General features: G+C 58.4%; 1 protein-coding gene across 1 annotated transcript in view; it reads right to left on the bottom strand.

Annotated features, from left to right (window-relative positions):
* Window positions 1-494: 494 nt before the first annotated feature.
* HPSE2 (heparanase 2 (inactive)) overlaps window positions 495-13789 on the bottom strand; it is a 116139-nt gene continuing 102844 nt past the window's right edge. The window contains exons 9-11 of the mRNA XM_009278038.1: window positions 1873-2018; window positions 743-889; window positions 495-660 (exon numbers count right to left, since the gene is read on the bottom strand). Of these exons, the coding sequence (XP_009276313.1) occupies window positions 495-660; window positions 743-889; window positions 1873-2018 (459 nt within the window). The remainder of the gene's footprint in view (window positions 661-742; window positions 890-1872; window positions 2019-13789) is intronic.

The following is a 13789-nucleotide window of genomic DNA, read 5'->3' as shown; positions in this document are numbered from 1 at the left end:
CAGAGGGAGCTGCTTCCATGCGCTTGCTGCACCGGCAGCGCTGCCCGCGCCCCCCGCCGCCCGGGAAGGTGCAGAGGAGAGGGGGACCCGGCTGCTGAAGGGGTCACTCTGAGGGACAGCGGGACTGGAGGGGCCGGGGAGGGTGCCCGTCCCGGGCTATACCAGGGCTCAGCACCCCAGCCCTCCCCAGCAGACGGTGGGCACCAGACCCCGGGTGCTTCTCGCAGCTTGCGGATGGATCGCGGCAGGCCCTGCAAATTTGCCGTCGCACCGCTCCGGCGGCATGGTGGCCAGGGCCAAGCGGAGCTCTGCAGTTGCAGGGCGGGAGAGGGTGCCAAGCTGGAGGGCGTCCAGGGTGTGAGGACGAGGGCACGGTGTGGTGCCCGCCCGACGTGGCCCTGCTGCGAGGCTGTGCGGGCTGCCGAGGAGGCAGCATGTCCTGGGGAGTGCGCGGGGGCAGGAGCGGGGCCGGCGGGTCCGTTCTGGGCCGCCGGCTATCGGTACCGGCAGGCCAGCGCATTCACATTCTTCACCACGTAGAAGCTCATGGTCAGCGGGGGGATGACCAGGGTGCGGCCGGCCCGCAGCGGACGAGGCTTTAGCTCGGGGAGGGTCCCGTCGTCCACCATGGCCAGCGGCTGCCCGTTGAGCTGGACCGACCTGCGGGAGCAGGAGAGGATCAGGGCAGTGGCGTTGAGGACGGGGCGGCGGTGGCAGCCCCAGCTGCCAGCATCACACTTACTTGGAGTGGAGCCCGTCCTTGCCGTAGGGCTGCAGCAGGTACTGGTGGACGATCTTATCCCGCAGCGTCCCTGCCAGCTTGATTTTCTTCCGGGAGCGATGCAGGTTGATGATGTAAAGGGTGATGGACCCCCGGACGTAGTTGTGGCTGCAAAGGGGAGAGCGGGAGCTGAGGGTCACGTTGGCATGTGCCCCGGGAGCATCACTTCCAAGAAGAGGTTTGGGGGTCTCTGCAAAAACCGGCCTCGTGCACCCATCCAGAGGGAACATCACTATCCCAGCTGCCCCTCCACAGGGAGATGCCATCTCCCCATCACAAAGCCCGATGACACCTTCCCAATCTCCCCCTCCCCTCTTCGGCCAGGGGTGGTACAGCTCGAGGGGGTGCCACACCGATGTCTGGAGTGGGGGTGGAGGTCCCGGGGCAGCCCCCCAGGGCCTTGCAGGGAGGAGGCTGAGAACGGAGGGGAGCTCTGTGCGCGAGTGGCGTCTGCCCCCGCTGCCCCGGGCACCTAACTGACAGGTCCAGACACTGATCCTCTGTCCCTGCCTAAACAGGCAGCCCCAAACAAAGGCGAAAGCACTTTGCACCTGTCAGTTACTGGACAAGGTTTCCTACCGAGCTGGAGGCATGTTGAAAGCATCTGGACTGTGTAAAGAAACAGCCTCTCCTCCTCCACAATAGCAACTTGTGTCTGCGGAGGAGGTGGCCAACCCCCCCGGCTTGCTGGGGCGCTTTCAAAGACCTTATCAGCGAAACAATAACCAGGACGGGCTCCCCGGCAGCGCAGCCTGGCGGGTAACCCGACCGACCGGGGGCCCCTCGTGTGAAATCCACTCCCTTGATCTCTGCTGCCGGGGCTGCCTGCTGGCCACTGCACCGTCCCCGTCCGTCCCCGTTCCCAGGCACGGGCTTGCCACGACTTTCATCGGAGGCATTGCTGTTCCCGCGCGCTCCCTCCACCGCCACAGCAACCAGAACAGTACCTGAGCGCATCCCTTGGGAAGCCAACATGCCTTGCCGGAGCCAAACCCTGGGCTCCTGCCCCAGCATGTCCTCGGTGGCTCCCATCTCCTGGGGGTCCTGCTTATTCCCCCCCTGCAGCTCCCAGCCTCCCTCGCTCCGCTTACTTGTGGTAGCTGGTGCAGTGGGCGTAAATGCGGAGCTTGTCGCGAATGACTCTGCCGGGCCGGGGTTTCCTCTGGAGACCGGCCACGTGGATCGCCAGGACCTTGGGACCGATGAGGCGCTTGTACAGCAGGGACAGCCAGTAGTCCTGGGGGGCAGAGGGGACAGTCAGCAGCACAACGGTCCCCCCTGACTCACAGCAGGAGCGGGCAGGAGAGACTGGCTTCCCTGCTTACAGCCTAGCAAAATTTCGGCTGTTGGGTGAAAATGTTGTGTGCCAGATGTCTGCCTTGGTGTGAGCTTTTTTAATGCAGTCCAAGCCAAAATGGCATCGCTGTTTCCAGGAAAGAGATTAAGGGAAGAATACATTACTCTACCCGTGCTGAGAGACACCGATACCCTCTAAAGGAGCTCGGCTTTTGGCTGGGCTGCGGAGCGTGGGGAGCAGCATGGATGCGCTTGCACGTTCCCACGGACCTGCACATAACCACTCCGCGGACCTGTGCACCAGCTCCAGCTGAGGCATGCAGGACGGTGATGTCTCTGGAGCAGGCAGGTCACCCTCCACCCCTCTCTGTATATGGGGCTGGAGCACACCAGAGCTCTCCTGTGCTCTCCAGCTCCGTTCATGGCACGCTGGCTTTGGTGACTGCTGAGGGTGCTCCACTTCCCAGAGGTATTCCTCCCATTTTAAAGCCTCCCGCGGAATTAAGCACCCATGAAGATAGCGCGGGGAAGCCGAGCACTCAAGAAGTAGGAAACGTTCAGCCCCTGCACACATGCGTTAATGATGCAGCCTTTAATTACGTCACCACATACTACTTTTTCCCGCAGGGCATGGCCTCGCTCGGCACACAGGATGGGCCCCAAGCCCCGGGGAGGAAGGCGAGGCTGTGCGGTGACGGAGGCCGCTGCCGGCAGAGCCCCCCCCTCATCCGCTGCAGAAGCTGGGAGGTGTGCGGTAAATGAAGCAGGGTTGTGGGAAGGGCAGTCTCAGGCGCTCGACTGCTGTTCTGCAGGATGGGACTCTGGCCCTGCCGCTGCTCCGGGCACCCTGGGTGATGCTGGGGAGATGGAGCCTCTCACGCTGCTTCTCTGGGTGCTGCCTGTGGGTGCGCTGGGCACCACCTACGTGCTGGGGCACCTTCACACACACGAGCGCTCTGGATAAACACCCTCTGCGCAACCCAGACTGGCTGCCCCAGAGGGACCATGCGCCCCAGGGCAATTGGGATGATCCCCCCAACCCTTCGGCAATGTCGGACACCCAGCAGCAATGGTCATGCTGGCACTAGGGACTGCTCTGCCTGGCAGCATGACCCGCACAGTGAGGAGGACCCACTGCTGATGTGGAAAGGAGCACGGATCAAGCACCCCGTGGCTCTGCACACTGCTTGGGGAGGCATGAGGAAAGGGCACTATCCTGACCACACCTATCCTGCGTGGTCAGGATAGTGCCAGGAAGGGGTCTGCCACCCCAGAGTGGCATGGAAGGGGGGAATGGGCTCTCCAGGGCCCCAGGCTACAGGGCAGGATGGACAGGCGGAAGCTCAGATCCCTCACACAGGTACAGGTATCCGTCCTGTGGGTGGGAAGCGCTCACACAGCCCCTGATTAACATGCGTTTTGGATGAAGAGGCCAGCAGATGAAACACAGAGCAATGCTGCAGCAGCAACCGGCATGAGGCGAATGCCCACCGGCCAGACCGGACTGCCGGTCCCCATCCTCTCTCCAGCCCAGCTCAGCAGAAGCTGACCAGTTCCAGCAGCGCTGGGCTGGCCTGGCAAAGGGAAATCCAAACCCACTTCCCACTTTCTGGGTAAGCTTTTGCCACAGTGCTGGAGGAAAAGCCGCCTCCTGCTCTCCTCTTGCTGCTCCCAGCCAAAACCACGGGGCTTTGTGGCACACCAGCCTGGTAACTGCTTCCCCTGCAAACCCTGGGCCCCGGAGGAAACGTGAGGGTGAAGGGAGAGGCTTGTGCACCCCGAGGAGGCTCAGTCCATGAGGCCAAAGCTCCCAGGGAGATTGAGCGGCAGTTGCTCAATGCCTCAGATGTGTGCCGTCCCTGTGGCGCGTGCCACCGTCCCTGTCCCTGCTGGCCAGTGGTGCTGCCCCACACCCTGGGGATGTCCCCGCCAGCACCGTGCTGCAGGGGCTGTGCCAGCCTTCCCCAGCTGCGGGAAGCTGTGCCGGCCCACCCCGCTCAGGCTCACAGCAGGGGGGAGAAGCAGTGCCTGGCACACTGCCGGCTCCCCGGTGAGCCACGCTGATTAGCAGGCGTCATTAGATGAGTAATTACTTGAGTTTATGGCGAGGCCAAAGGTGAGCACAGATTGCAGTGTTTAGTCCCACAGTCGTGAGTTAAAAATAAATTAGTTCAGTGCTCCGAGCTACCTGTCAGCTCAGGCTCTTAGGTCTTTCTAGCAGAAAGAAGGCAGAAACCCCTTGGGGTTTCTCGCCTCCTCTCCGTATTTCCACTGATGAGATGCTGCTTTCGCCCACAAGTTATGGGAGCAATAGAGGCCAGAGACTTCATGGCCGCCCTTGAAATTTCCATATGGGTCTCAAGAGCTGTTTTGCAGGAGGCTCGTGATGGCCTTGTCGCGATGTGGAGCTGGCATCAGCAGCTCCAGCCTCTGGCTGAGCACCCGCCCCTCCGGGCAGGGTGATCCCCGGGGGTTTGCTGCTTTGACACCGGCATCCCTCTGCTCTCAAGGCTCAGCAGCAGCAAGGTTTGCAATGTGGGTGCAGGGAGCTGCCCAGCCCCACGACCTGCCCCGGTTACTGCCAAATCTCTCATCTCAGCATGCACTCTTCCCAAGGGTGCTCTGACAAACCCTGCTCCCCTGCAGAGCTTGGGGAGCTGAGCCCCGGGCTCCTGCTGAGGCAGCTTACAGGCAGAGCTGTGCCATTCAGTGGCAGTGAGGGTGCGGCATCTCCTGGGCTGGGCACAAGGAGAGATGCTTGCCTCTCTGGGAAGCATTGGTCACGTTTTGTGATCTTCTGATCCAGCTAAGGGTAAACAGTTTTTCTGAGAAGAACTGTGCAGATGCCACGAGATGGGTAAGGCAGTCAGCAGTGATGCAGGGTGAGCTGTTCTGCAAAGCATCAGATGACCATGGCTGAGCGTAAAGTATTTCGGTGCGGGCAATGCCCCCAGGGCAACGTGGGGACTGACCTGTCCCTCCAGCATCTGCAGGAGGTGAGGGGAGAGTAGTGATTTTACCTTGCCTTGCTGGCAAGGCTAGTTCCAAAACCTCCATTTTGGAAAGGATGTGGAAATACCAAAGAGAGTTCAAAGGAGGGCCAGAAAAACGACCCAGGGCTGGAAAAGGAGTCGTCAGCCCGGCCTCGAGGCACTCGAGCTCTTCAGCTTACTGCAGGGAAGCACTGAAGACAGCTGCAGCTTTTCGCGTCATCGCAAGCCCGCTTGCGGCAGGGGCCAAAATCATGTTACTTGCAATAAATTACCAGGAGCTGGTGACACAGAGCATTTGGATGATGAATTACACACACACCTAGCATGACAGGATCAAACCCGCCGGGTGCGGGCACTTCCCCCAGCTGGACTGGTGCTCTGGCACTGCTCCTACCACTGGCGTGAGTGAACCCCAGTTAAAATCACACTGGGGCTGCTGGGCACCTGCAGCTACTGACTCCTGTTCAAACAGTGACCAGCTTGGGAAGCAGTTGCTCTTGAAACCTAGCTTGGCTGCAACCGGGGTGGCTTTTCCACCGATCAGTGACCTCTCCCCAGACCCCTGGCAGCGGCTGGCACCCCCTCCCATATGGCAAGCCCTGTGCAAGCATGGCCCCCAGGCTGGCAGTGTCCATATGCCCCTTGCAAAGACAAGCGCTCGCCTTGCAGCGCGGTGCTGGGCATCCTGTCGGAGGCAGCCCAGGCAATCCCTGGGGAGATGCACGGCTCTGACCAGCGCAACTGCAGAAAGTATTTGGCTTTTGGAGTCATGGAGGGCTCCTGTTGTGAGGGCTGAGCCAGCAATACAGCTGTAGCGGTAGAGGAGGAATAACAGACGGGAATCTGGTCCACTATTAGTCCCCCGGGAATTGAGGGAGCTTTCTTGCTTTAATTACTTTGCAGACCCATTAAGCAGTGCTGCCACTGCAGCCCTAGGAGCTGCAGGCAAGGAGCACCTGAAGGCAGAGCTGTCCTGTGCCTCAGGAGGTCTCCTGGCTGGGACCCCTGATTTATGGGCAGGAAGGGCGCTTGTCTCAAGTGAGCTGATGTGCAGAGCTCAGGCCAGCCACATCTGAGTGCTATGGGGCCAGCGAAGACCCACGAGCTTTCCACTAGATGGGGAAAGCCCAGAGAGTCCCACTTGATCTCTTTGCACATTTTAATTCATTATAGGAGCTTTTAGAGACTTCAGCTTTTGGAAACAAGGCTGATTAGGCAGACCTTCAGACAGACCTATTAACCAGACCCTCCCATCTCCAAGAGCCATTAGGAAGGGCGCAGGAGTGTATCTCCACGCTCTCTCCTAGAGATAGCAAAGCAGCTTTACAGCTCGCCTGAGTTTGTTCAACTCCATGTTCACCACATGTGAGAAGACATTGCCATAACCAGAAAACCGGAGTAACAGAGCTGTAGCCCTTTGGTCTCCCGGGCGCTGTAACTGTCAAAGGCAGCTGAACTTCAAATGAGCAGGCTGCCGACCCCGTGGTGCACAGCCTCCTCTAGCTGGGGCTGCTGGGGCATGGCTCTGTGTCCCCGTGTCACCGGCACCATCAGCTGGCTGCTGCCCACCCTCCTCCTCTTCCTCTTGCTTATTCCCTCTTCTGAAGCTTCCCAAGCTCTTCCTCCATCCCTCAGGCACGCTTGAGTTTCAACAGCCTGTTACAGATTGCTCCATTCCTGCACCTTCATCTGCGTTTTTCCACAGTCCAAGCACCCCGTATGGAGATAAGGGCTGGCTGGTCTGCCTTCCCGTACACCACGGGACAGAGAGCTTCACTCTTTTATCCCTCTGTTGAGCCTGATGGCTCATTTTTGGCAAAAACATCTTCCAGAAAAGTAGTGATTGTGTGGGAGGGGGCTTGGAGGGATGGAGAAGCCGCCACTTCCCAGGGAGTCTGTTCCAGCGGTTAAACATCCGCACTGTTAACAATCCCACTCCTTATTTTCAGCTTGAATTTGTCTGGCTTCAGCTTCCAATCAGTGGTTCTTGTTCTTTCTTTTTCCACTAGATTAAAGAGATCCTCAGCATCCAAAGCTTTCTCCCTGCGGGGGTCCGTACATCCTGTTCAAGCCACGGCTGGTTGTTCATTCAGCAAGGCTGGACTGATGCCGCTTTTAACATTATCCCTGAGTTTTATGTGCTTCTTGGACTGTGGAGTTTGAGGCTTTCTCACCCAAATCCTGTGCAAAGTCCTGTGACAAGCAGAGCAAGGCAGAGCCTCTCCCCAAAGGGAAAATTTGCTGAAGTCAAAATGATCAGCTCTGGGAGTGGGCGCTGACGCTGTCCTTATGAGCTCGCATGCACCCATCCTCAGGGACGTGAGCTGTTTGCCATTTTGCGTGTGAACCCTCCTTGCATGGAGGTCCTGAAGAGCTGAGGACTTGGTGAGCGGTCTCCTACAACATTTGCTGCTGTACTGGGGGAATTTGCGGGTGTGCCCTGAGCACCATGGGGGACACTCCAAAGAGGGTCTATGAATGGGGAACAATGCTCCTCCTAGCCCCAAACGAGGGGGCTTCAGGTGGACCAGGCTGCCAGGAGCCAGTGGCATTGGCAGGGAAGGACAGACCCTTGCTTTGATCCAGGTACCTGCACCTGTGAAAGGATCAGCCAACGCTGCCCACTTCCTTTCTTGCTTAGACTCGGTCCCTGTAGGTGCCCACCCACCAGTCCCCTGAAGCTGCTGGCGTCTCTCCCTGGGCGTCTGTTGCTTTCACCATGCTGATCCTCTTCCTTCCTGCTCTAACGGCTGTGAACGCCTCATCTCACACGACTCTTTCCTGCATCGCCTTCCGCCTTCACATCTTCTCAGCAGCTTTCTCTGCCAGCAAGCGGTCTATGGCTGAAGCATGACATGAGGGGCTGTCAGTCCCTCACCCCAGTGTCTTTTGGCTAAGGAGGGAAAGGAGAGGAGGCAGGCAGGGCGAGGGAGGACAATGGGACATTAGCTGGTGCAGGAGCAGCTCTGTAGAGCAGAACAGTTGCTGCTGTGGCCGTGTTGTGCACCCTGTGCGCTTACGGGGGCTTATGGCAGGCTGGCTCTTGGTTAGGGAAAGGAAACCAGGTCACGTTTTGCAACAGCTCTGCAATGAGTCCCAAAGCGCAGCACATGGGGACAGCCAGGAGAGTTGCTCCCGATCCCAAATAACCTGCTAACATGTGTGCACCCATGGGCTCAGAGAGCAGCATTCTCATCCACCGGTGCCGGCAGCACCACAAGCTCTGTATTTGGGCTGAGCATCAGCCGTTCACCCTACAGCCCGGGGTCTCCCCCAGCTGTGCCAGCACCACAACCACCAAGCCTCTGATGAGCATCACATCTTCCCAGCCTTCGAGCCGCTGCACCCCTTGCTCAGCCCCTCTCCCTTATCTCTGTCTCTTCTGCTCTTTTTCTCCATCCTGGAGAAAGGCCAAACACTAACATTAAGGCAAAATTCCTGCTGTGGGAGCGCAGCCACAGGAATTGCTGCTGGGCACCAGTGGCTCTGAGGGGACAGCCTGCCCGGGCACTGGGAAAGTGGCGTGTGGGAAGTGGCCCCTGCCTACTGCTGCCCTTCACAAGCTAGCCCCCAGCCAGCGGCCTCCACCTTCCCAGGGAACTGAGCAGATGGAGGAACAGCCAAACCTCTCTTTTGTCATCACCTCTCCCTAACAGGGTCCAGGCGATGGAGGCTGCAGGAAGGGAGTGGAGCTGCCGGATCAGAGGGCTTGGAAACCAAATGTGACTTCTTTGCTGTTTTCTGTTCTTCTGCTGCTTTTCACCATAATGCTACTTCCCTCTGCTCCACCAGCGAGCACCAACCCACCCTGGGAAGGGTCTTGCTGTCCCACCTCCTCCACAGCCCCAGGATGGTTCTGTCACCAAGGTGGGCAGATCTGTCACTAGCACGGTGCCTCCAGGAGATGTGGGCAGTGGCTGTGTCCATCCTTCGAAGTACCAACCGCTGCTGCCAGTCCCAGACGGAGTGTGTCTCTGCCCCAGTCTCTGGTGCAGGAGGAGCAGCCTGGCTCCGGGTCTGCACATGTCCCACAGCTCTGGAGGGTGGGTGCCAGAGCTGCTAGCCGCAGCATGGCTTTGATGCGTTTGAGACTCCAAGCATACGCACTTCAGAGATGTTTTTTATGGTGCGCTAAGAGGGAAAGGCCCCTTAACCCGCTGTGACAGCAAGCAGAGTTTAGGCACTTTAAATCTGTCTCCTTATTCGCAGATAAAACGAGCCTCAGAGCAGACTTAGAGCTCCTGGAAGGCTGAATGCAGCAAGGGTGCAGAGAGCAGAGGATGCCGCAGTCCTCGAGACATGGTATGATCATGGTTGAAAGGACAAGCAGTGGAGGGGATGCCCTGCTCAGACCTGCTTCAGGCACTCATGCCGAGGCTGGCTGGGAGATTTCTGCAGGGCACCGTTTCCACTCTGCCCTTCAGCAGGCTGTTCTCTGGCTTGACATCTCCCGGGAGAGCCTTTCCCCCATGCACACCTGAACTGCCCGGTATTTCATCCCTCCCTCCCGTGGCCAGAGCGAACGTCCCATACAGACGGCTCCTGCCTGTCCTCATCTCTCCCGCCCCTTCCCCGTCTGCAGGCATCACTCCTGCCAGAGCCAGTGCTCCAGCATGTGGGGCAGATGGGGGTGCCAGACGCCCGTGTGGCAGATTTATGGTCGTCAGGAACAGTTTCCATGTGTGTGCAAGCTCCATTGGACCCGCTCCCTCTCCCCACGCTTTGTCGCTCCCAGGCTTGGGACTGTGTCTCTGCCTCTGCCTGCGCAGCGCATGGCATGCTGCAGCCCGGCCGCCCTCTCCCCGACAGTGACCCCAAAGCCGAGGGTCCCTGATGGGGGGAACAGCAGCCGCAGTCCTACCCCTGGCAGCTCGGCCAGCTGCGTGTGTGCAGCGCGGTGACTCAGTGCTGGGCGTGCAGATGGGCCGGCGCAGCAGCGGGGCTGAATTCCCCCGGCCCCGCAGCCAGCTGGCTGGGCTTGGCGGTGGGAGCATGAGCGCTTGCGGGAAAGGGCTCTCCGTACGTTTCCCCTTACGGATGCCGGGTCTCCTCTTCGCCTCTGGACACTGCCCAGCGCGGCAGCCGCTGGGCGAGCGGACAGCAGGGTGGGGATGGGCGCAGGTGGGCGAGGACCTGACCCCTGCAGCCCTGGCCTGGGGAGGGCCCCCTCCCGCGCAGCGCAGGGGCGGGAGAGGCACCGTCCGGAGAGACGGCTGGGACCTCCAGCTGCAATTATCAGCGCCTCCGGCCAAGCCAGCTCAGCTAATGAGCACACCGGGGAGCGTGTACGTGCGGCAGGCGGGAGCATGGCTGGGGGACCCGCTCCCACCCCTGGCACCCAGAGCGGCACCTCACCGGTGGGCCCTGTGCCTCTGTGCACCCAGAGATCGGGGGGCCCAAGCCTGCTGGGGAGGTGCTCGGGACGGGTGGGGCAGGCACCGTCAGTACCGAATCGCCAGGTGCAGCCCAAGGGCACAGCTCACACCACGGCTCTGCCCTAGGGATCCCAAGGGATGCTGGGGATGGCCGCAGCCTGGAACTGAAGTCGTTCACACCAGGGCTTTTATGAAAGCCCAGGTAGGAAGGGGACAGATCACTAAGGACAGACCCGACACGAGCCCAGGGTCCTCCCGCCTCCAGGACAGACAGTGACTTTCCCATTGAGTTCCTCAGTGCCTTTGGGCTAAGCAAAGGAGGTGAAAAATCACCTGCAGCATCCAAGCATCCAACCATGGCACCGTCAGGCACAGACCTCCGCACTGCTGCGATGCTTTCTCAAGGACGCCATCAATTCACAGGCAATATCATACTGTCTTCTACTACCACAGCTGAGCAGGCAGCCCCTGCCGTCGCTTCACCCTGTGATCCCTCTGGGCCTGTCTCATGCTGCGTATGAAACTTAAACGCAGAAGGGAAGTTTTAGCATCTACTTAACCCAGGAGAACCAAGTATCTCACCGTCTACAGTCTTTAGGAGAAGGTCCAAGAGGAGCCACAGTTATCAGGAGATGGAAGTCTGGATTTCAGCTTTGGCTTTTCCATGGGGTTTGTGCCGCTCTGGGCCTGCCTAGAAATATGCCCAAGTTTTTCCATGCTTAGGTATAACCTTACAGCACTGCATTAAGGGAGCAGAAATCACTACCAAGGATGGATAAAAAAGAGGCGATGCCATGTGGAAAAGCATGCAGAATGGTCTTTAACACGCTCTAACAATCTGAAGAGAAAGCTCACACGTACCGGGGGGGACTCTCCAATTAAATAAATGTATTGCATCCCTCTGGACTGTTTCAGAGCGATATTAAGGAAAGAGAGATGGAGTATGTACACTGCATGCCTGAAATGAGCCTAAGGTGACTAAATGCCAGAGTGGCATTTCAAAGGCACTGCCCTGTGAAGGGTGAATATCAGTGCTGCTCCTGCCCTCCTTTCCTCCGCTCCTCACTCCCACACACATGTACAGATGAGTTGAGATGCAGGCAGGCAGACTGACATACCTGCGAGAGGCTTTATTTGAAGGGCTTCTCAAGCACAAGCCCTGATTATTATACAGCTGGCTGCCCCAATCACTCAGAAAGAAAAAGCACTCCAATGATACATGGAAAAGTTATCTCAAAAATAACAAGGCATTAAAACACTTGAGATCAGTTGCATTAAGGTCGGCAGGAGCATTTCTATTCCCCAGCCTGATCACCCCCATGCCCAGGCCAGGGAACCTCGTGTCACCCAGTATCTCCTGTTTTGGTCCCCATTAGTTCAGCAAGAGAAACTTGTTTCCTTGGATCTGCACCTGGAAGGAGGCTCAGAGAGACAGCCTCGCCTCCCTCTCTGCAGCACCCGTCCCTTGCATGGGACATTGATGGCATCACCTCCCAGGAGAGTGTGGACGGGCAATTCTGGCAACCAGGACAGGCACCCAGAGCTGCTCTCTCACGGGTGAAGGACCTGAATGGATGCACAAATGCCCCTTGCAAGATGTCCCAGAAGCCACAAGATGCTGCTTAGCTCGTGAGACAGCTGTGTGCGAAAAGCCCAGCAGAGATGTGAGCATCTCCCTAATTTCTCCATGAACCTGCAGTGCCCCTTGGCCATGCCACTGCCGCCTGAGACCGTTTTTGAGGAGCCAGGCTGCATTGCACTGACAAGCCACCGTGGCACAAAGCCAGGGATGGACCAGCTTAAACCTCCGCTTTCAAGGTTTCACTGCATCCCTGCCTGCAAGCAGCTATTCCCAGGTGCTCTTGCATTTCCCACCAAAATGGCCAGAGTTTAAAAGTTTGTTTTCAAGCCTAGGCTAACCCTCAGAAAATGCAGAGCAAACCCCACCAGGCTGCCTAGGCTTGCCACCCAGCACCCACACCCAGAGAGCGGCCGTGCTCTCTGCCCGCCCGATGCACCAGTACCCCTCGCTAGCTCACAGCACGGCCCACAACAGCAGCTAGCATCCTGCTATACATAGAGCGGTGCAGTGATTTGCCTGCTCCTTCCTCCATACATAACAAATCCCCCCAGTGCTGCGGTCCCGGGGGAGAGACAGAAAGAAATGTGTTGATTTAGAAGCTGAGACTCCCACAGCGGTGCCCACCAAGCGCCCCCCGTTATCTGCATTCCCCAATCCCCAAATGTGGCACCCACACCACATTTTACGAGCTTCCTTATGCCATTCGCTGTAACATGCCCTAACAGAGACAGTACTAACATGAGCAGGACCAGCAGCATTCAAGGGGCCCAGCTGAAGGAGAGGGAGGAGGGCTCCCATTGCAGCAGCGCAGTGCTCGTATGGCAATAGACTACAAATCACTTGGTTTTATACGGGAAGCTCTTTAGCACAAGGATGGAGGGCTGTGTTTGCATTGCCGTACCATCCCTGGACCACGCAGGAAACTCTCCTTGGACCGTGAAGCTCCCCGTCCTCTTATCTGACAAGCAGGGATCAGCAGTGGCAGGGGAGGAGGAGGAGGTGCAAAGGCTGCTACGGGGAGCTCAGCCCTGGCTCTCGGCTCCCTGAGGAGCTGCCAGCCGGAGCCGCAATTCATGCTGCGGTGGTGCGGCCCTTCTATCAGCAGGCAGCTGTCTCACGCCCAGCCCACGTGCGGAAACCTCTTTGTCGTGGCAGCTAATGAGCAGATTGTATTTCACAGTGCCATGGCCCCGCGCAGGTATGGCCGGCGGCTTTCATCTCCCTGATAGCTCCCACGGGAAAAGAGCTGCCTCGTGGAGCAGGTCACGGTCCGGTCTTGCTGGGCTTTTTGGTGTTTGCAGCTTTTAAACCCTCTGTCGGTTTGCACCTGCCTGTGGTTCTTTTAAAGCACAGGAGGGGAGGGAACAGGGTTGGGGAAGCACCCACTGGAGTTTGTGCAGGAACATGTCAGTGGGACGTGGAAAATAGATAAACACTGAAACACGTGGAACAGCAAGGAAACAGCCATGAGGGGGGTGGCATCTAACTTATTTGGAGAGTTATCTTTAAAACAACAGCAAAATCCATTTTAAAGACCTCCATTGTGTTTAACAGCCCGGGGTTTATTCCTCAAACTTCTTCCCTGGCTTTAATCCTGCTCCTAATTGCACGCCTGCTCCAGCCGCTGAAGCCGCTGTCCCCGCTGTGCCAGGAGAGCTGGCCGTGGGCCACCCTCTGTCCCTGCTGCGCCGGAAGAGCTGGCCTGCACCCGTCCAGCCAGGAGCAACCCGGTGGGGGGGCCGAGGCCCTGGGGAGGGGGGGG

Source organism: Aptenodytes forsteri, unplaced genomic scaffold (assembly GCF_000699145.1).
Source record: "Aptenodytes forsteri isolate BGI_AS27 unplaced genomic scaffold, ASM69914v1 Scaffold15, whole genome shotgun sequence".
In the NCBI taxonomy this organism is placed as follows: domain Eukaryota; kingdom Metazoa; phylum Chordata; class Aves; order Sphenisciformes; family Spheniscidae; genus Aptenodytes; species Aptenodytes forsteri.
The sequence above is the reverse complement of the archived record's forward strand: the minus strand, read 5'-3'. Positions and strand labels throughout refer to the sequence as shown.